Source organism: Mesoplodon bidens, assembly GCF_964165515.1.
Source record: "Mesoplodon bidens genome assembly, chromosome: 11".
In the NCBI taxonomy this organism is placed as follows: Eukaryota; Metazoa; Chordata; class Mammalia; order Artiodactyla; family Ziphiidae; genus Mesoplodon; species Mesoplodon bidens.
Window position 1 is genome coordinate 8,877,800 of NC_138167.1, and position 20,259 is coordinate 8,898,058.

Consider the following 20,259-nt stretch of genomic DNA (forward strand, 5'->3'; position numbering starts at 1 on the left):
TTGAAGTCGGGGAGCCTGATTCCTCCAACTCCACTTTTCTTTCTCAAGATTGCTTTGGCTATTTGGGGTCTTTTGTGTTTCCATACGAATTGTAAAATTTATTGTTCTAATTCTGTGAAGAATGCCATTGGTAGTTTATTAGGGATTGCATTGAATCTGTAGATTGCTTTGGGTAGTATACTCATTTTCACGATACTGATTCTCCCAATCCAAGAACATGGTATATTTCTCCATCTGTTTATGTCATCTTTGATTTCTTTCATCAGTGTTTTATAGTTTTCTGAGTTCAAGTCTTTCACCTTTTTAGGCAGGTTTATTCCTAGGTATTTTATTCTTTTTGTTGCAATGGTAAATGGGAGTGTTTCCTTAATTTCTCTTTCTGATTTTTCATTGTTGGTGTATAGGAATGCCAGAGATTTCTGTGCATTAATTTTGTATCCTGCAAACTTACCAAATTCATTGATTAGTTCTAGTAGTTTTCTGGTGGCATCTTTAGGATTTTCTATATATAGAATCATGTCATCAGCAAACAGTGACAGTTTTACGTCATCTTTTCCAATTTGTATTCCTTTTTCTTCTCTGATTGCTGTGGCTAGGACTTCCAAAATTATGTTGAATAAGAGCAGTGAGTGTGGACATCCTTGTCTTGTTCCCGATCTTAGTGGAAATGCTTTCAGTTTTTCACCATTGAGTATGATGCTTGCTGTGGGTTTGTCATATATGGCCTTTATTATGTTGAGGTAGGTTCCCTCTATGCCCACTTTCTGGAGAGTTTTATCATAAATGGGTGTTGAATTTTGTCAAAAGCTTTTTCTGCATCTATTGAGATGATCATATGGTTTTTATTCCTTAATTTGTTCATGTGGTGTATCACAGTGATTGATTTGCATATATTGAAGAATCCTTGCATCCCTGGAATAAATCCCCCTTGATCATGGTGTATGATCCTTTTAATGTGTTGTTGGATTCTGTTTGCTAGTATTTGGTTCAGGATTTTTGCATCTATGTTCATCAGTGATATTGGTCTATAATTTTCTTTTTTTGTGATATCTTTTTCTGGTTTTGGTATCAGGGTGATGCTGGCTTCATAGAATGAATTTGGGAATGTTTCTCCTGCAATTATTTGGAAGTGTTAGAGAAGAATTGGTGTTAGCTCTTCTGTAAATGTTGGATAGAATTCGCCTGTGAAGCCGTCTGGTCCTGGGCTTTAGTTTGTTGGAAGATTTTAAATTATGGTTTCAATTTCATTACTTGTGATAGGTCTGTTTATGTTTTCTAATTCTTCCTGGTTCACTCTTGGAAAATTGTACCTTTCCAAGAATTTGGCCATTTCTTCATGGTTGTCCATTTTATTGGCATATATTTGTTTGTAGTAGTCTCTTATAATCCTTTGTATTTCTGTGTGTCAGTTGTGATTTCTCCTTTTTCATTTCTAAAGTTATTGATTTGCGTCCTCTCCCGTTTTTTTCTTGATGAGTCTGGCTAAGGGTTTATCAATTTTGTTTATTTTCTCAAAGAACCAGGTTTTAGTTTCATTGATCTTTGCTATTGCTTTCATTTCTGTTTCATTTATTTCTGCTTTGATATCTATTATTTCTTTCCTTCTACTGACTTGGGCTTTCTTTGTTCTTCTTTCTCTAGTTGTTTTAAGTGTAGGGTTAGATTGTTTATTTGAGATTTTTCTTGTTTCTTGAGGTGAAATTGTATTGCTCTAAACTTCCCTCTTAGAACTGCTTTTGCTGCATCCCATAGGTTTTGGGTCGTTGTGTTTTCATTGTCATTTGTTTCTCTGTATTTTTAAATTTCTTCTTTGATTTCTTCAGTGATCTCTTGGTTATTTAGTAGCACACTGTTTAGCCTCCATGTATTTGTGTTTTTTAGTTTTTTTTCCTGTAATTGATTTCCAGCCTCATATTGTTGTGGTCAGAAAAGATGCTTGATATGATTTCAATTTTCTTAAATTTTCCGAGGCTTGATTTTTGACCCAAGATGTGATCTGTCCTGGAGAATGTTCCATGTGCACTTGAGAAGAATGTATTCTGCCACTTTTGGGTGGAATGTTCTGTAAATATCACTTAGATCTATCTGGTCTATTGTGTCATTTAAAGCTTGTGTTTCCTTATTATTTTCTGTTTGGATGATCTGTCCATTGGTGTAAGTGGGGTGTTAAAGTCCCGTACTGTTATTGTGTTACTGTTGATTTCTCCTTTCATGGTTGTTAGCATTTGCCTTATGTATTGAGGTGCTCCCATGTTGGGTGCATAAACATTTATAATTGTTATATTTTCTTCTTGGATTGATCCTTTGATCATTATGTAGTGTCCCTCCTTATCTCTTGTAACAGTCTTTATTTTAAAGTCTATTTTATCTGATATGAGTATTGCTACTTCAGCTTTCTTTTGATTTCCATTTGCATGGAATATCTTTTTCCATTCCTTCACTTTCAGTCTGTGTGTGTCCCTATGTCTGAAGTGAGTTCTCTTGTAGACAGCATATATATGGGTCTTTTGTATCCATTCAGCCAGTCTGTGTCTTTTGGTTGGGGTATTTAATCCATTTACATTCAAGGTTATTATTGATATGTATGTTCCTATTACCATTTACTTAATTGTTTGGGGTTTGTTTTTGTGGGTCTTCTTCTCTTGTGTTTCCTGCTTAGAGAAGTTCCTTTAGCATTTGTTGTAAAGCAGGTTTGGTGGTGCTGAATTCTCTTAGCTTTTGCTTGTCTGAAAAGCTTTTGACTTCTCCACCGAATCTGAATGAGATCCTTGCTGGGTAGAGTAATCTTCGTTATAGGTTTTTCTCTTTCATCACTTTAAGTATATCCTGCCACTCCCTTCTGGCCTGCAGAGTTTCCACTGAAAAATCAGCTGATAACCTTATGGGGATTCCTTTGTATGTTATTTTTTGTTTTTCTCTTGCTGCTTTTAATATTTTTTCTTTGAATTTAATTTTTTTTTGTTGGATTAATATGTGTCTTCGTGTGTTTTTCCTAGGGTTTATCCTATATGGGACTCTCTGTGCTTCCTGGACTTGGGTGACTATTTCCTTTCCCATGTTAGGGGAGTTTTCAACTATAATCTCTGCAAATATTTTCTCAGACCCTTTCTTTTTCTCTTCTTCTTCTGGGACCCCTATAATTCGAATGTTGGTGCATTTAGTGTTGTCCCAGAGGTCTCTGAGATTGTCATCAATTCTTTTCATTCTTTTTTCTTTATTCTGCTCCTTGGCAGTTATTTCCACCATTTTGTCTTCCAGCTCACTTATTCATTCTTCTGCCTCAGTTATTCTGTTATTGATTCCTTCTAGTTATTTTTCATTTCACCTATCTTGTTGTTCATCTCTGTTTGTTTGTTCTTTAGTTCTTCTAGATCTTTGTTAATCATTTCTTGTATTTTCTCAGTCTGTGCTTCCATTCTATTTCCAAGATTCTGGATCACCTTTACTATCATTACTCTGAATTCTTTTTCAGGTAGACTGCCTATTTCCTCTTCATTTATTTGGTCTTATAGGTTTTTTACCTTGCTCCTTCATCTGTGAAAAATTTTTTTGCCATCTGTGTTTTTTTTTTTTTTTATGAGTGGGATTGTGTTCCTGTCTTATTGGTTGTTTGGCCTGAGGCTTCCAACACTGGAGTTTGTAGGCTATTGGGTAGAGCTGGGTCTTGGTGCTGAGATGAGGAGCTCCGTGTGACCTCACTCTGATGAATATTCCCTGGGGTCTGAGGTTCTCTGTTAGTCCAGTGGTTTGGATTCGGAGCTCCCACTGCAGGAGCTTCAGCTTGACCCTGGGCTCATGAACCAAGATCCTGCAAGGTGCCTGGGGTGGCAAAAAAAAAAAAAAAGTGAAAAATAAAATTAGACTAGGAAACTAACAGATATATTAGGAAGAATATAAAAATAAAAATATAGAGGAAACAACAACCAGAAGGTACATCAGTACCACAATAGTAAAAAAGAGGAGGAGGGGAATAAAAAAGGGAGGGGGGAAGAACTTGGCTCTGGAGGGTGGGACCTAAGCAAGGGTGAGGTTTGGGTGGTGGGTGGGGCCAGTGCTCAGGACCCACAGGGCTGGAAAAGGCCCTGGGGGCTGTGGGGGGTGGGGCTTAGGCTCAAGGAACAGAAGGGGCCCAGGCATGCCCCCCACCCCTGGTCTCAGAGGGCAGGACACCTCACCTGGGAGCCTAGCAGGCTTTCTGGGCTTGAGTGAGTGGGGCAAATGCCCTCCTCTCTTCTCCTGCTCCTCCAGTCTAGGAGGGCCTCTCCTGCCTGCCTCTCCCGACCTCCCTGGCCTCCCTCCTATGCCCCGAGGACCCATGTGGCCTGGATGGGGCTTTGTGGCAGGGGTACCGCCTTGGGAGCTCAGCAGGCTCCCCGGCCTGAGTGGGCCAGGCAATCGCCCTCAGCTCCTCTCCCGCTCTTCCTGGAGAGTCCCTCCCACCTGCATCTCCTGATCTCCCTGGCCTCAGGGGCACTGATCCTGTCTGGCCTCCACTTCTCCTCCCTCCTCAGTCCCTCTATGTCCTACCAGTTCACTTTGGGGTTCCTCACATCCCCTGGGCCACAGAGTCCCTCACCACAGCTGACAGGTGCCCTAGTTGTGGGGAGATGCTAACTCCACATCTTCCTACACCACCATCTTGACTCCGCCCTGTAGCTTTAAATTAAGTTTTGAAAGAATTACTATAAGTCTTCAGACTTTGTTTTTTTTCAGAATTCTTTTGACCATTCTGTTTACTTAGAATCAGCTTATCAAATCCCTACCAAAAAAAGCCATCTAGAATTTTGATTCAGATTTCAAATGAATCTATAAATCGATTTGGCAAGAACTGACATCTTAATGATGTTGAATCTTCCAATCCATGAACATGGTATACCTCTCCATTTTCGAGATCTCCTTTAATTTTTCATTGCAGGGTTTTGTAATATCAGTGTGTAGGTCTTATATATATTTTGTGATATTTTCTCTAAGCTTTTTATGTTGATGCAATTGTAAATTTTGTATTTTTTATTCCATTGTCCAGTTGTTCATTGCAAATATATAGAAATACAATTGATTTTTGTATGTTGACCGTGTATCTTGAAACCCTGCTAAATTCACTTCATGGTTTTATTAGTTTTTGGTTCTAAGCTTCCTTAAGATTTTCTAGGTACACCATGTCATCTGCAGATTAAGACCCTTTTATTTATTCCTCTCCAGTTCCTGTGCCTTTTATTTCCTTTGGTTGACTTATTGCAGTGGCTAGGACCTCTAGTACAACTTTGAATAGAAGTGGTGAGAATGGGCATCCTGGCCTTATTCCTGATCTTAGGGAGAAAAGTGTCTTTCACCACTAACTGTGATGTTAGCTGTTGGGTTTTCACAGATGCCCTTTATCAGACTGAAGAAGTTTCCTTCTGTTCCTAATTTGCTGAAATTTTTCATAATTTGTTGAATGATTTTTCTGTGTCTGTTGAAATGATTATATGATTTTTAACCTTTATTATATTGAAATTGCAAATTACTTTGATTTTCAGATGCTGAAAAAGCTTACATCCTTGAGATAAACCCCACTTGGTAATGATATACTATCTTTTTTGTATGTTTCTGGATTTGACTTGCTGGATCCAATATTTTGGATCCATTGCTGGCAGTGGACCAACCAGGTGGGCAAATAGGATGCCCCATCCACATAAGGTATTTGCAGTGACTTTGAGCCCCTTCTATAGATGTCTAATGTCATAGTAAATCCTGCACTTACACCCACAAATAATCTCACCTCCTTTTTCACCTGCCCTTTGAGAGGTACTGCCATCAGAGACAGTATATGAGTATGTGGGGCAAGGTTTGAAGTATGAGTTTAAGAGTAAACAGTGAGTTCCTTAGGGCAGGGACTTTATCACATTCATTCTATCAGTGTAAGATTAAATCGAACTGGTGTTACAGAGACCCAGAATTATGGTGGCTTATACAGAATGGAAATTTTTTTTTTACCTTGTTTTGTTTTTTTTAAAAAATATTTATTTATTTATTTAGTTGGTTGCACCGGGTCTTAGTTGTGGCAGGCGGGCTTCTTAATTGTGGCTCATGGGCTCCTTAGTTGAGGCATGCGAACTCTTAGTTGCGGTATGAATGTGGGAACTAGTTCCCTGACCAGGGGTTGAACCCAGGCCCCCTGCATTGGGAGTGTGGAGTCTTAACCACTGCACCACCAGGGGAAGTCCCGACCTTGTTTGTTTCTTTTAAATTAATTTTTATTGGAGTCTGGTTGATTTACAGTGTTGTGTTTCTGCTGTACAGCAAAGTGAATCAGTTATACATATATTCACTCTTTTTTAGATACTTTTTCCATATAGGTCATTACAGACTATTGAACAGAGTTTCCTGGGCTATACAGTCAAAATGGAAATTTGTTGTTCTCTCCCACACCTGGTTCGACTCTCGTGGGGGGAAAAATCCTCATGGACCCAGACTTCTTCTAGTTCACTGCTCTGCTGACCCACAGATTATGAGCTTAGTTATTCTCGTGGTCCATGGGGGCTGCATCTGCATTTCAGCAGCAGCAGAGGGAGGGAAGGGACAAAGATGGAGAGGAGCATGCCAGCTAACTTTTAGGAAGGCGCCCGGAAGCTCCAGGAGAGACTTCCTCATATACATGCTGCTGACTAGTACTTAGTCATGTGGTCACAGCAAGGCCAGGGTTTTGAGGCAAGAGTCATGGGGAATAAATAGTCATTCTCTATTGGAAAATCTAGTAGTTTTTTCATTTAAATGGCTCCTCTGGAAGTTCCTGAAACAAAGTTATTTGCAACATTCCCCCTTCTGGGCCTGAGTTTCCTGGAACAGTAAAGTCATGTTAACAAAGAGAGTGGAAAAGAAAAGTCATGTTAATGTACACAGTAAGCCATGTGGGTGTAAATAGTTTTGGTTCTTAATACCTGTATCACTAGGACTTTGCATGGTGCATGGCACACGGTAGTACTCGATAAATGTCTGTTGACTCTGTATGTTGTATTTATGCTTCCTTGTTAGAGTCTACATGCCAAAATAGAAACAGGAAAGGTGAATATGTTCCCGATTGTCCAAATGGTAAGATTCAGCATTGCATTAGATGCTGACATTGCCTAAAGCCATGTCAGAAATGCTGGAGTAAGTGTGTGTACCTGGGGTTCATGGCCACATCCTTAGGTAGGGGTAGGGGTCAGAAGCAGTATTGTCTGAGCAAAGGGCGGGGCATGAGAAGCAGGCATTGCCCATTTTATTACACTCTTCCAGGTATTCAAGTCTTAGCTGCACCAAACTGAGACTTTACTTGCAGCAATCAGAAAGAATGGGAAAAGATCTAAAAGGCAATAACTTTTCCATCACGTGATTTGATGCTCCTTAATGCCATGCCGTGTACCAGCTAAAATCTCGTGTGCCCCTAATGGTACACTCTCTCAATTAAATACAGCAAAAGGAAGATGCTGGACTGAGGAAATCTGGGGTTTAGTCTTGGTTCTGTCACTGTGAGACCTTGGAGGTCGCTCAGCCCTAAGTTTCCTCTTCTGTGGTTCTTTCCCTCTGGGACCGTCATGGAATTGCCTCTTGGAAGACATACTCTAAACATGTTTGAACAGCGTGCTTGAATTCAGTGTGCTCACCTAAGCCTTCAGCATGACATGGCTTTGGACAGAAGCTCTGGGCACATTAAACGTGGCCTCAGCTGGATGTGGAAGTGTGTAAGGAAGTGTATGCCATTGAACAAGAACTTTGCTAAGATGGTTGTAAAAGCTGTCTGATCAGGTGTCAGTCAGGCCGGAGGGGAGGGGAGGGGTTGATTGCCAAGGGCCTTAGGCACGATCAGGTAGAGCCTTGGAGGCCATTGCAGATCAACTCTGACTCAGGAGTCTGTCTAGTCTGGTAGAGTCGGGGGCTGGGGGCCGGGAATGCCCCCGCCAAGCACAACGTGATGACCCGAGAAGGTTCTGAATTCTGGTGCAGGCTGTTCCATGGGCTGTGCTGGCCCACGAGTGGGTCCCAGCTGGCTCCCACAGTCTCGCAGAAGGCGGAGTGTTCCTAGGTGCCGGACTGAATTGCCATCCTGAGAAGGCTGGCGCCGACTGTGAGGAAGACGACCGTCTCCTGCCTCACCACCTCCGAAGTGCTGAGTGCCTGAACAGGCTCGCAGAGGGCCCTCTGAAGGTGGAAACCGCTTCCGCCTCGTCTGGCGTTTCCCGTTCAGACGATTATTCTCCTCCCTGCGCACCCCAGCCCTTCACCAGCTGCCTTTCGTTGTCCCCTCGGCATTTCCAAACAAGTGACGGGAGAACCAACGGACACAATCAGCCCTGAGTCCTTGTAACAGGCCCCCTGCTCCTCAGCACCGTCCCTCTCTCCCCACACGCACAACGTCAAAATAGAATTGGTTATTTTGTTTTCGGGGGGTGCCCTGGCGTGGGTCTCTTATACGTTAGAGTGTTCGTTTTGTTTTTGTCTTTATCACACCGCGTTCGGAGGCTCTGCAGTAACTCGCGTTGCGGGCCAGCGCTTGGCTGGGTGCGGGGGTTGGGAGGGGCCGTGCTCCTGGGAGGACAAGAAGGAAGGGTTGAGGTGCCGTTTGTGCTTTGGGACAGGAGCATGAGTCTCGGGGGTGTGACTGTTTCCTCCCTGGTTGGGGAAGGAAACAAGTGGGGAGGGAGTGGATGCGGGTCCATGCAGAGGAGGGGTGTGGGCATCCGACACGCAGGCGGTTCCCTCCTCCTCCTGTTTCTATCCAGATGATAGGTACCAAAGAACCTCGCCAGGGGAGGAAAAGAGGTCACAAAAGGGGAGCCCAGAGCCTCAAGTTTGCTTGACGGGGGGAGGGTGCCCAAAGCAGGCCTCCGTTTGCCCCGCGTGGTATATAGACTTGACTTGGTTGGCATCTGTGGTCCTGGCGGGGAGTGCGCCCCCCCTCCAGGCAGCTCTCCCGGAGTGACTGCGGTCTGCAGCTTCCAGGGAGGAGGGAGGACAAAGCCGAGTCCTGAGCACGTCGTCGTTTCATTTCGTCCTCACAGCAACCTTGCAAGTCTGCCGTCAGTCCCCTGATTTTTGCAGATGAAAGACCTGAGACAGAAAGCATACATATTAGCAACTCAACGGGCAGAGCTGGAGTCAAACCTTGGTCTGCCTGATTTCTGAGCCCAGGATTCTTCCCTGTAGAGAGAAAGAGCTAGAAATCCCAGGGTCTCAACAAGGACTAGATGGCTCACTCTCCCAGAAGGCAGAGCTGGAGGCCGTCAGCCCAGTCTCCCTCTGCAGAGGGTTCTGGGGCAGCAGCCGGTCAGGCCGTGTCCTGGAAGGTTTTTATGCCCAGCGATTCCACTTCCTGCAAAGCTGGTCGCCCCCCACGTGGCCTGTGGGCTCCGCACCTCGTGCTCATCCCCCAGCCTCGTGACGGGACTTGTTGCCTCTGGATTGAATGTGTCTCACTTCTCTCCCTCCTGCAGATGGATCTGTCTGTAGAAACCCTCTTTAGCTTCATGCAGGAGCGCCAGAAAAGATATGCCAAATACGCCGAGCAGATCCAGAAGGTCAACGAGATGTCGGCCATCCTGCGCCGTATCCAGATGGGCATCGACCAGACAGTGCCGCTGCTGGAGCGGCTCAACAGCCTGCTGCCCGAGGCCGAGCGCCTGGAGCCCTTCAGCATGAAGCCCGACCGCGAGCTCAGGCTGTAGCCGCCTCCCCCCACCGGCTGTGGTCGGGGGACCGCCAGGGCCCCAGGACGCTTGGAACCAAAGGCATTGGAGGTGACTGAAGGCCTCCCTGAGGGCACGGGAAGCAGTCCAGCCGCCCTGGAGACTGCGATGCCCCAGCTATTCCCTTGACGCGCTCTCCCTCTGCAAAGCCAGCAAACCTACTCTCAGTGGTCACCGAAGTTGGAATGTTTGAACTGTTAAGGACTCTTTACAGAACTCTGCCTTGGGACTTATTTTTATTTTGTGTCTTTTTTTTTTAATTGACAGTGTATATTATCTAGTCTAGCTTGCAGACTGAAAATATGAAGACAAGGGGCGGAGAAATATTTTAAGAAGCTCTGTGTCCTTGACGCCTTCGTGAAATTTTTCTCAGTAGGCTGTCTTGTGGGTTGTAAACATAAAGAACTAATTTAATCCAGGTGTGTGTGTTGTGTTTCCATTGTAGCAAGTCTTTATCTGGCCTGGCATTGCTCCTGTGTCAGCTTAGGGTGCCCCTCCTGTGTCGTCATCGGAAACAGAAGACTCCCTTTCCACAGCCTGGTCGGGTCCATCTCCCACTGATAACTGGTTTCCTTGATGCAGATACAGTTTAGGTTTCCTCTTATTACATCAGCGCTGGCAGGACTCCAATTTTGGGGGCAGGTTTTAGCCCGCATTTGCTTTACTAGCTTTGCAGACTCGTGGAGCAGAACGGAGAGCGCTTACCCGGCAGGCGTCCACGGAGCCCGCTGGACGGGCCAGGCATTGTGCCGGGGATACAAAAAAGGCTGAAGAGGAAAAACTCCAAGTGCTGCTGAATTTCTATGGGAGATTAGGAAATGAAGCAATTTGAGTAACCACAAAAGTCCTCAGTGCAGTACTTTGCACATCATAAACGTTCTAATGGAAGAAAAGATTGCAGAAGCGAAGAAGTGGAACGTACGAACAGATCCAGGCAGGCGAACGGAGACCAGGAGCCGGGGATATAGGGAGGTCACGGGGGCCCACGGGGCTCCCTAGATTCCTCCAGACCTCAGAGGGTGTTTTTTGTGTCCAAACAGCCTTAGGTATCTTTGTAAGGTTAAAATTGATCCCACTTAGTTTAGCATCTCTCAGTTAAACTTTATCTGATTCTAACCTCGAATTTTGATTGAACACTATCTTGTAAGGTTCTTAGAACCCGGGATAAAATGTAGGGCATAAAACAACTGGATGACAGCAGAAATATGAACATTCCAAGCTAAATGGAAAAAATAATTTTAAAAAATTTAGACACAGGAAAAAAATCAATAGCTTCTAGCATTTTCTAAGGACCAAAAAAATATCAAGATTGCTCATTCCCTCTGAACTGGAAAGACAACTTGGAAACCAGAGCCAAGGGAAGAGGCCAAGGCAGCATCTGCCTTCTTCAGAGGGCAACCTTCTGGGAACTGCTTCTTTACCCATCAGGAAGGAAGGCGGGTAGAGACATCCAGCCAGAGGAGATCAAGGGGTCTGAGGGAGCCAGGGAGGGATTGGAAGCCCTGAGCTGGGAGTGGGGAGCTAGACCTATAGAGTTTGTTGGGCCACTCTGGTGAAGGAAGCTCGTCTTTGTAATGCCTTCGGTGGTCAGGATTTTAGTGGGGCTTTAAACCATTCCTAGAGCAATTCATTAGAGTACAATCAAGAAAGATGTTCTGTAATTTTAGAAACCTGTTAAATAGCTAAGGTTATTCTAGGAAATGTCACGGAGGGGAAGGCAGCCAGATTTATTGAATAATGCATTCCCCCCCCCACCCCCCTGTGTTCAGTGCTCCTTTCATGTATTAAATTTCCTTGTAATTGAGGATCTGGTTCTGGACTGTATTCAGATCCATTGATCTTTCTCTCCATACTGTTTCATGCTGGTTTTTGTTTGTTTTTTCACAGTTTTAATATTATAATTTCACAGTACATTTTAATATCTGATGTGGCTAGACTAGGTACCCACCTACTCTAATTACTATTTTTTCCTAACTTCACTTCTTTTTTTTTAACTTCAAACTGGCAGGAAAGTTGAAAAACTAATAAAAGGCATTCTCATAGTCCCTTCCCCTAGACTGACAGAAAGTGGCATTTTTCAGCCCTCAACCATCACTGTCTTTTTTTTGAGTTCCTGGAGTATACAGAACCTGGCTCTGAACACAGAGACATGCTTGTAGCTTTCAAAGAAGGAAAGGCTGGTTGTCTACAGAGCTGTCAGAATAGCTCAGGGATCACGTTGCATTACCCTCACTGCACTTAATACAATTTACAAATAAAAGCACATAACAAAGTGACGTGCAGACTGAGCCTGCGAGGACAGAGCTTTCTCAACTGTGTTGCGGCAGCTGATGGTCTGGACGTGGCAGGAAGGTGACCTTGCACAGCGTGCAGAACTTCTCTGCCAGCCAGCACTCCATCCAGTTCTTTTCCTTCTTATAAAGACACTAGACAAAACGTGGTATATTAACTTAGATTTGGGTCCAAAGTAGATGGATTATTCCTGGGTAGAAGCAGAGAAGAACAATAGGCAAATCTGATGTGTTTTGAAATAATTCTAGTTAATTTAATATTTATGGTATGTGGTGGTTTTGCAACGTTATCAACTTTGGCTAAGTCGAGTTATGTTTCCTGGAATTCCCTTCCCTGTTCCTTTTTGGTTAGGGTTGGCCACAAGAGAACTTTGCGTGAGATTTGTCAGGGGAAGTGAAGCAACGTCCATGTGTATTTGATGAAGTCGCTGTCAGTCAGGCCCTGTTGCACTCTTGGTGCGGGCAGCAGCTCCTCCGTCCGGCTCCACAGAACTCTGCCTTCAGCTTTTCCAAATCCTGGGCCAGGTATGAGTACTAACTTCGCCTTAGGTCTTCTGCAGCAGGGAGGATGAGGGCTTAGAGAAGGGAAGAGCCACCGTGGGTTCTGGTGGGAGACAGATGTGGTTTCAGCTTGTTGCTTGCAGGCTTCAGGTGTCTTGGCTCTCCGCCACTGCCCATCCATCCCCCACTGCCCATCCATCCCCCCTGCCCATCCCCCACTGCCCATCCACCCCCCCCACTGCCCATCCATCCCCCACTACACATCCATCCCCCCCACTTCACATCCATCCCCCCCCCCCACTGCACATCCAGCTGTTTCATGGACCACCTGCCCAGCGACTCCTGGTGAAGAAGAAACAGCACAACTGGGACTCTTATCAGCTCCTTTAATTAACTGTTTAAGGTGAGTCTCTTGAACAACCTCCTTATTCTACATCATTCCTGGTGGTTCTTCTCTGATTGAACCCTGATTGGTAACATTTTACTTTTCGCTCCTCAATATTTTACTTTTTCCAATGGATTCTGGGAATCTAAGGGGTTTACTGTTTCAAGAGACAGTAATGCTGGATCTCTGTTGGTTAATGACCAGTGGCCTAGCTGGACGCTCTCGGATGTTTCAGGGATGGGGAGGCTGCCTGGGGTTGTCAGAGGGCCCTGGCTGGAAGTTTCCACCCCCGCTAGAGCACGAGGTGGTCTGGGTAGGGTCTCACGCCCCTTCCAGCTCTTAGATCCCACGTCTGCGGTTCTGATACATCACCCTCGAGAAGCAGTGAGGAGCGTCTTTGCCTGTTGTGTCTGAGCAGTGGCCCTGGGTCTTGTAGTGACTTTAATTTCTGAGTTGCCAAAGGAGAGCTTCTTTCCTTCTTTCTCTTCACTATGAGTTAGACAGGTGTCAAGTGGCTGGCTTCCTTCAAGGACCTGTTTTGCTTGTCAGTCTACTCACCTCTAGTTCTGAACCCCATCCAACAGGCCGCCATACTACAGCCTCCTCGTTTCACTAGTTGAAGTGGAAGATCAGTAGAAAGGCCTTCACCCCTTGTATTATGTGCATATAAGTTTACAATAAATGAATTGTGGGGTTAAGAGCAAGTGATAGATTTCATGGGCAGCTTTATAATGATGTTATAGATTTCACATCTTTCTTTCCCTCAAAGTTTTATCATTCTTAGTAACTTATGTTCTCTGCCAGAGTGAATATTCGATGAAATGAGTTTTTAAGGACTCCATATTCTAAGTGCACTCAAGAAATTGGTTTGGTTTGTTTGTCTTTGGTAAAGTATTCTCTAGCTTATTTCTTTGCTTTCTCCTCTGACGTGTGAAAAAGGTACATTATAGGTATTATAAACATGCTGTTTCCAAGGCTACGTAAACTAATGGCCCTGGGGAACTACACGTGCCATTTACTCTTTCGGGTTGATCTGTAGAACTTATTTAGCTTTGGCATTTCCCCTAGCAAATCCCAAGGAAAACAAGGAATCTTCAGTAATGAGAGCTGTGAACACACACATGTTAAAATCCTAGAGTAATTGAAGATTTTGTCTTCCTGTTTTGTTTACACCTCAGCTAAACCCAGATAGATAGTATTCAGTCGGAAATTACTTGACACGTTGATACTAAAGATTGAAGGTCAGCGTGGAGAGAAGGGAAATGTTTTCTTCTCGTGGAATTTGTAGGTGTGTGTTTTTCCTTAACTGTGAGAGAAGTAATTTTGCTTTTCTTTCCCCTACCCTGACTTTCATTCCTTTGTTAAGAGCTACATAGTGCCTCAGAGATGTCATTGTTGTTTATTGGTTTATAATAAGTAACACTGAATTTCTTGCCCACACACAAGGCATGTACCTTCCATTCAGATGTCGTGACTACAGAAGGAAAGGGTAACCAGATAATTATTCACGTGCTTCAAACCACAACATTAAAACTTTTTTGGCAACTAAATCTAGTTGCTTGTTAGTATGAGCAGTGTCTCATGTGGTGAGCTGCGTGTATGTGTGTGTCCATTGCTCTTAGGAATTTGTTCAGGGTCATCAGTGTCAACATAGGACATGATAGAATTCACTGACGATTTGATTCATTTTCTTCACCAATCAAGGCATATTCCTACTGCTACCTTTTCTATATAGTGAAGCATGATTTATGCTAAAAGCTTCTGGGAACCAAGTATTTTTAATTCAGTCTTTGAAACTGTCATACTTCCCCTGACCAGAGAAGCCAGGCCACAGCTGAGCTCACCCTTTCTCAGTTATCCTGTTTGCCTACGACACCCTCCTACGAGGTAACATTCTGCATGTCCTATGGGAAAGCATTTCCAACTGACTCTGGGTGTGTTAGCCAGAACCAAAGGAATGAAATTTGTTTTTACATACACCCAGTTTGATATCTATATGCACATAAACTGCAACAATATGATTGACTTGTAAACATCTTGCAAGAGGGTGGTGTAATTCTCCAGTTGATTTTGCAACGTTGTAAAGATATAACCAAGTATAATTTTGATGTACAAGGATGAATGGGCCCCACAGAATGCAAGAAATACCTTGCTTCCCCTTTTCATTGATAGAGGCAGAAGAGTTATATTCAGAGAAAAGCACCTAGACCTAGATTTTGTTTACTAGGCCTAAAACATATCCGCTTAGTGTCAGAAAGCAAAAACCACCAGACAGGAGTATGTAAGACAGAATGACGGTGAAGGTTCTGAGGATAACAAGGTCTTGTTCACTTGTCCCAGTAGCTATACCTTCCGTGTTTCCCCTTAGCCTGAGCCCTGGTCTGATGATGTCAGACCCAAACTAGTCCTTTGACACCAGCCTGCTGCGGCTAGTGGTCCCCAAGAGGCCCTCAGATCTGTCTGCGTTTAAGTAGTAACTGGCTTGACTTTCGGGCCTTACAACATCGACAGCTTCCCATCCAAAGCCTCTCACTGAGACACCTGCTCCCTCCTGCCACCTCCCATCTCGAGGCAGATTTGTGCCACCTGCCCTCTCTTCCTCTGCCCCACGCCCACCTCCAGTTTTGGTAAGGTCCTAGTCAAGACAGCGCTTCTGGTCTTCACTCACCCAGGCCAACCCTTCTTGTTTTTAAATTTCCTTACGTCTGACTTCAACTCAGAAGCCTTTCACAACCAACTTAGATGTCGTCACCTGTGATTCTTCTCATCGCCACTATCCCATCTGCTTGCACTGAAGGTAAACGCTTTATTCCTTTAATGCCTAATTCTTTACTAACAACCTGATGAGGCTGAGTTTCTAGTCTCATAAGTCATCATGCCCAGTGTCACTTATAAGCATTATGTGACACTGGCCATGATGTACACAGCAAGGATGGAAAACAGATCATTAAATAACTGCTCTCCCTCAGTTTTTCCTATAAGGATTATAAAACCGTCCACATATTAATTAAAATGCACCACAAATGTTTACCTGGTCTTTCTTCTTCCTACCTTGTACCTATTCTGGTTTCAGTCAGTCACCAAACCTGAGGTCATCGGAGGTTTCTACACCACAGTGTGCGTCTGGCGTACACATTAAAGAATGAAGGCGATGGCCGCAGACTGTTAGCGCCTGAGCGTGTTCCCAGTGAACGTCGGATCCCGTGACACAGCTGATGCCTCCGGCAGGAGGACAGCAGGTCAGGTCCCACCAAGGCCTCCTTCACCACTCGGACATGCTGTAGAGAGAGGCCCTTTCTCATATTTATGTATAAACAGGTACCAGTTTTGATTTTATTTCATCATATTAACATTCATGACACATCAGAATGAGAAATGCACAATTCAACCATTCAACAGCTTGCCTTACTACAAAAGAACACTATATTCATATTAAACATTTATACAGTCTTCCCACCTAACTTTACAAACGTCCTAAACCCTTTTCCAGCATTTCTCACGTAGAGGTCTAGTTCTGCCGTATAAAATCACCATCCCGTATCATCTGGTAGGCTCCAGGGCTCGCCCTCGGATTCCACGCTGCCAAGAGTCAGCCACCGCCCTGCCCGGCCCTCGGCCACCCACGTGGCTCTGGGGCTGGCCCGAGAGGCTGCCCCTTCGGCAGGGCAGTCTCCATTCCAAGGGCTGATGACTCGACGTTAGTGATCAAGGACCAAAGGGTGTATGTAGCACAGGACCACATCGGTCACAGGAAGGGGACCATGGCCGAGAGGAATCCCAAATGATGGAAGGCCAGTTCTGCCCAAAGATCGCGTTAAAACCAAGTCCCACAACCCTCCTGAAACACACAGCATTGGAGCCATTAATTTCATTTCTCAAAAATGTTCCACAGTTGTGACCAGACTCTGGAAGCAGGGAGCTGTTACACGTTTGGTGCGTGTGTACATAACACATCAAAAATTACTGTGTGAAACCTTGATAATATCTGATTACATCCAAAATTTACACGTATATAGAAAAGCTAAATCACTCTCAACAGAACTTTTCCAGTATGGTAACAACGCACTCCCTACGCAGTTTACTCTCTTCATTTTATACCCATATCATAGCCCGTTATTTGTGCATAACCAGTTATGTTCTATGAAGCTCATAATCGTCACAATCAAGTCAGTTTTGAATCATGTCATTCTATGCTGGTTTTAGCAGTCACCATGGGAAACATGAAGTCACATCCAAATCAAAGGACTGTCCATTTCTCACACGTAGAAAAACCTGAGATATGAGTCAGCAACTAGCTACACTTACAGTAAAGAACAATGCTAACACCCGCCCGCCACCCTAAAGAAAAGCTGCTGACGTGAATTAAGGCTTCAAAACAGGACCAGACTGTAGCTGACAAAACTCAAGCCAGGAAGTTTAAAAGCAGGTAAGTACTGTCACTTGTGGACTCGTTCTAATCACCTCCTATTTTCAGCTGCCAGGATTGATTCCATAGAGTGATTGTAGGTCACAGACGGAGACCACTTGGCCCCACTCCGCTTTGATATGTCCGTTCTACTAAAAAATGCTGGGGTTAGTTTCTGAGGACAGCTTGGCTGTGTCTTTCTGCTCTGCTCGCAACGAAACAAAATTCAACCGCCTTCTCCTCACCTTCCTACGCTGTTTATCTCTGAACATTCGTTGCTTACCAGAGCCTCTCTCAGCCCTATCAATCAGTATGAAAGTCTAATTATAGAAATACCACCTTGGTCGCATGCTAAGGGGAAAAAAACCACTGAGAAAGTAACAGTTTCCTGCTTCTCCTCAGCAATTCTACCTTCTCTAATCCTTCCGCGGTTTTCTGCCTCTTAGTAGTTTCCTATAAAATTCTATCTTACCGTTCCATTTTCGCAAGATGCATCTGCGCGATGAACCCGGAACGGAAGCTGTCTAGCGCCGCGGCTGAGGACGTGACGGTGCTGTTGCTCTGCTACCGAATCAATTCACGTCTGGCTTGAAAGTAACCTTCACTGAAAGGGTTGACAGCCCCATCTCGAACAACTCTTTGATTTATAAAGAGGGAGGTAGGCTTGTTTAGCCTCCCAGCCTTAGCTTAAATCACGATGCTGCCAGATTCCTGGCTGTTAAGTTGATCCTAGATCGCTTCCTTCCTTCCTTCACAAAGCTGAGAAGAAGAAAGAACGCCCTCATCCAGGCACAACTGGAAATGTGTGCAGAGACCGTCTGAACTGGTCTGAAAGGGGTGACTAGCTACCTGCCTGTTCACAATGCCTAGAAAACGGGCCACCAAACCTGGTAGTGGTGAAAGCCCCGACTTTCCGTCTGAGGTACTGGGGTTGCTCTGTAGTAGATCTTGGCAAGGCCCCTAATGGTCGGCCAGCGGAACGATGCTCTCATCGCTCAGCTGTCAGGTGCGCTTGGGTTTGTGAATCAGCTTTGGATGTGGTCATTTCTCTTGGATTTACCATTAGGTTCTGCTCCTAATAGGTTCTCCCCGCCCGACCCACAGGCTGGCTCAGTCTCAGCACTAAGGTGCACTATGGAAGGGACCGGACAGGACTAGTATTTGAGATCTCTTTGTAGCACGACAGGAAAATGGTGGGCGCTTCTGTCCTCTGACACGAAATAGAACTCGACTTAGTAAGAACGAGAGGATGTGCGGTCCACTGCATAGAACTGTTTCACGTGCCTGGGGGGAAGCTAGCCTCAGCCCTTCTCCCACTTGTGTTGAGAGAAATACTAGCTGCTCTCAAATGCGGATATTAAACGAGAACAACGGTGTTGATCCATGTTTTGCTTTTACACCATAGCTCCATTTTCCAAAAATATATATGTATGTACATATATATATTTCAGATTTACAGGGAATATTTTTTGTGAACAAGAGAAAAACTGTCCACAGAAGTCACGCGTGTCTGTCTTCTCAGGAGACCTCGATGATCTCCACGCTGCCCGAGAAGCTCGACTGGCTGCCCACCTTTCCCAGTTCCTCCCGCGACCGGTTTTCGGACATGATGCTCTCGCCAAACTCCATCTGGCAGCTTCTGCGTTTGAACTGCTTCTCGAAGGGACTCTCCTCGTGCCAGCTGCGCCGGGAGTCAGCCCTGTCGCTGGGCTTGTGCCGCCGGCGCACGGAGTGGCCCGGGTCGCCGCCGCAGGCGGGCAGCTGGCCGCAGCTGAAGGCGGGGGGGCCGGCGTGGCCTCCGTAGACGGCCGAGGCCGCATAGAAGTGAGGGGGCTCAGGGGCGAAATACCAGCTCTTGGCCAAGGAGGGGGCGGAGGTCTGGGGGGCCAGGATGTCCGAGTGCCAGCCCTCGAGGCCCAGCCCGGCGGCGGACGGGGCCAGGTGCTGCTGGCTGGCCGAGAGGCCGAAGAGGAAGCGGGGCTGGCAGTGGTCCTCCACGCTGCCGCTGCGGGGCAGGGGCGACAGGAGCGGCCTCCCCGCGCGGGGCCGCGCGCCCTGGCCCTCGGGGGCCCTGGGAGGCTGGGGACCCCGCGGGGGGCCGGCCTCCTCCCGCTCCGGGCTGGCCTCCGGCGTCTGCTCCGACACCTCCCGCACCGGCGAGAACTGGCACGGCTTGCCGGCGCCCTCCAGGGCGGAGGAGGGCTTGTAGGGCTCCGGGGCCGCCTCCGGGGAGGAGAGCCCGCGCAGGGGCGCGGCCGCGCCGGCCGACGGCGACACCGCCTTGATGTCCAGGGAGAAGGAGCGCTTGAGGCGGCCGCTGTCCTCCCGCCGGTCCGCGGGCAGGTGGAGCCCGTTGAGCGCCTGGACCAGGGGGCCGTCGTCGGGCGGCGAGGGCTGGGCGCCGGGCGCACCGGCGGGGGGCACAGGCCGGGGCCCCGCCGCCTCAGGGGGAGCGGCGGCGGGGCGGGCGCGGGGTGGCCCGAGGGGCGGCGGCTGGCTTCCCTGCCCGCCCTCCGCGGCGGCGGCGGCGGCGGCGGGGCCGGGGCCGGGCTCGCTTGGCTTCTCCAGGTGCAGCAGCTTCCGTTTGCTCTTGGGCGCCGCCGCCCCGGTCTGGCTCTTAATCCTCTTCTCGTAGTCCAGGAGCTGGCCCAGAAAATTGAAGTTGGGAGATATAGTAGGTCTTTTTTCTTTCACAAATCTATGAAAAGAGGAAAAAACCAAAAAGGCTTGAATTTTGACGACTACCTGTTATCGTAAGATGTCACTAAGCTACAGCAAGTGAAGAGCTGAGACAGGGAATCATCAGAGAGACCCTCCCAAGACCTTTGTCAGGTGGCTGGTTTAACACTTCGGGCAGAGGGTCAAGGAGGAGATGAGGGCCTCTGCATCGGGGAGCTTTACAGCCTGAGCCCGGAGGTGCTAGAAAGCGGGGGGCCAGGCCCCTGAAGTTCTAGGTTGAGCCTCCTTACTTTCAAG

General features: G+C 46.3%; 2 protein-coding genes across 8 annotated transcripts in view; one reads left to right on the top strand and one right to left on the bottom strand.

The window, feature by feature from the left end:
* Window positions 1–10,119, top strand: part of BORCS5 (BLOC-1 related complex subunit 5) — a 97,989-nt gene extending 87,870 nt beyond the window's left edge. For both annotated transcript variants that reach the window (XM_081248521.1, XM_081248520.1), the window contains exon 4: window positions 9,450–10,119. In XM_081248521.1, the coding sequence (XP_081104647.1) occupies window positions 9,450–9,680 (231 nt within the window). In that variant the 3' untranslated portion in view covers window positions 9,681–10,119. The remainder of the gene's footprint in view (window positions 1–9,449) is intronic.
* Window positions 10,120–18,670: 8,551 nt separating this feature from the next.
* The window catches only part of DUSP16 (dual specificity phosphatase 16), an 80,120-nt gene continuing 78,531 nt past the window's right edge, over window positions 18,671–20,259 (bottom strand). For all 6 annotated transcript variants that reach the window (XM_081249799.1, XM_081249800.1, XM_081249801.1 and 3 more), the window contains one exon: window positions 18,671–19,981. In XM_081249799.1, the coding sequence (XP_081105925.1) occupies window positions 18,802–19,981 (1,180 nt within the window). In that variant the 3' untranslated portion in view covers window positions 18,671–18,801. The remainder of the gene's footprint in view (window positions 19,982–20,259) is intronic.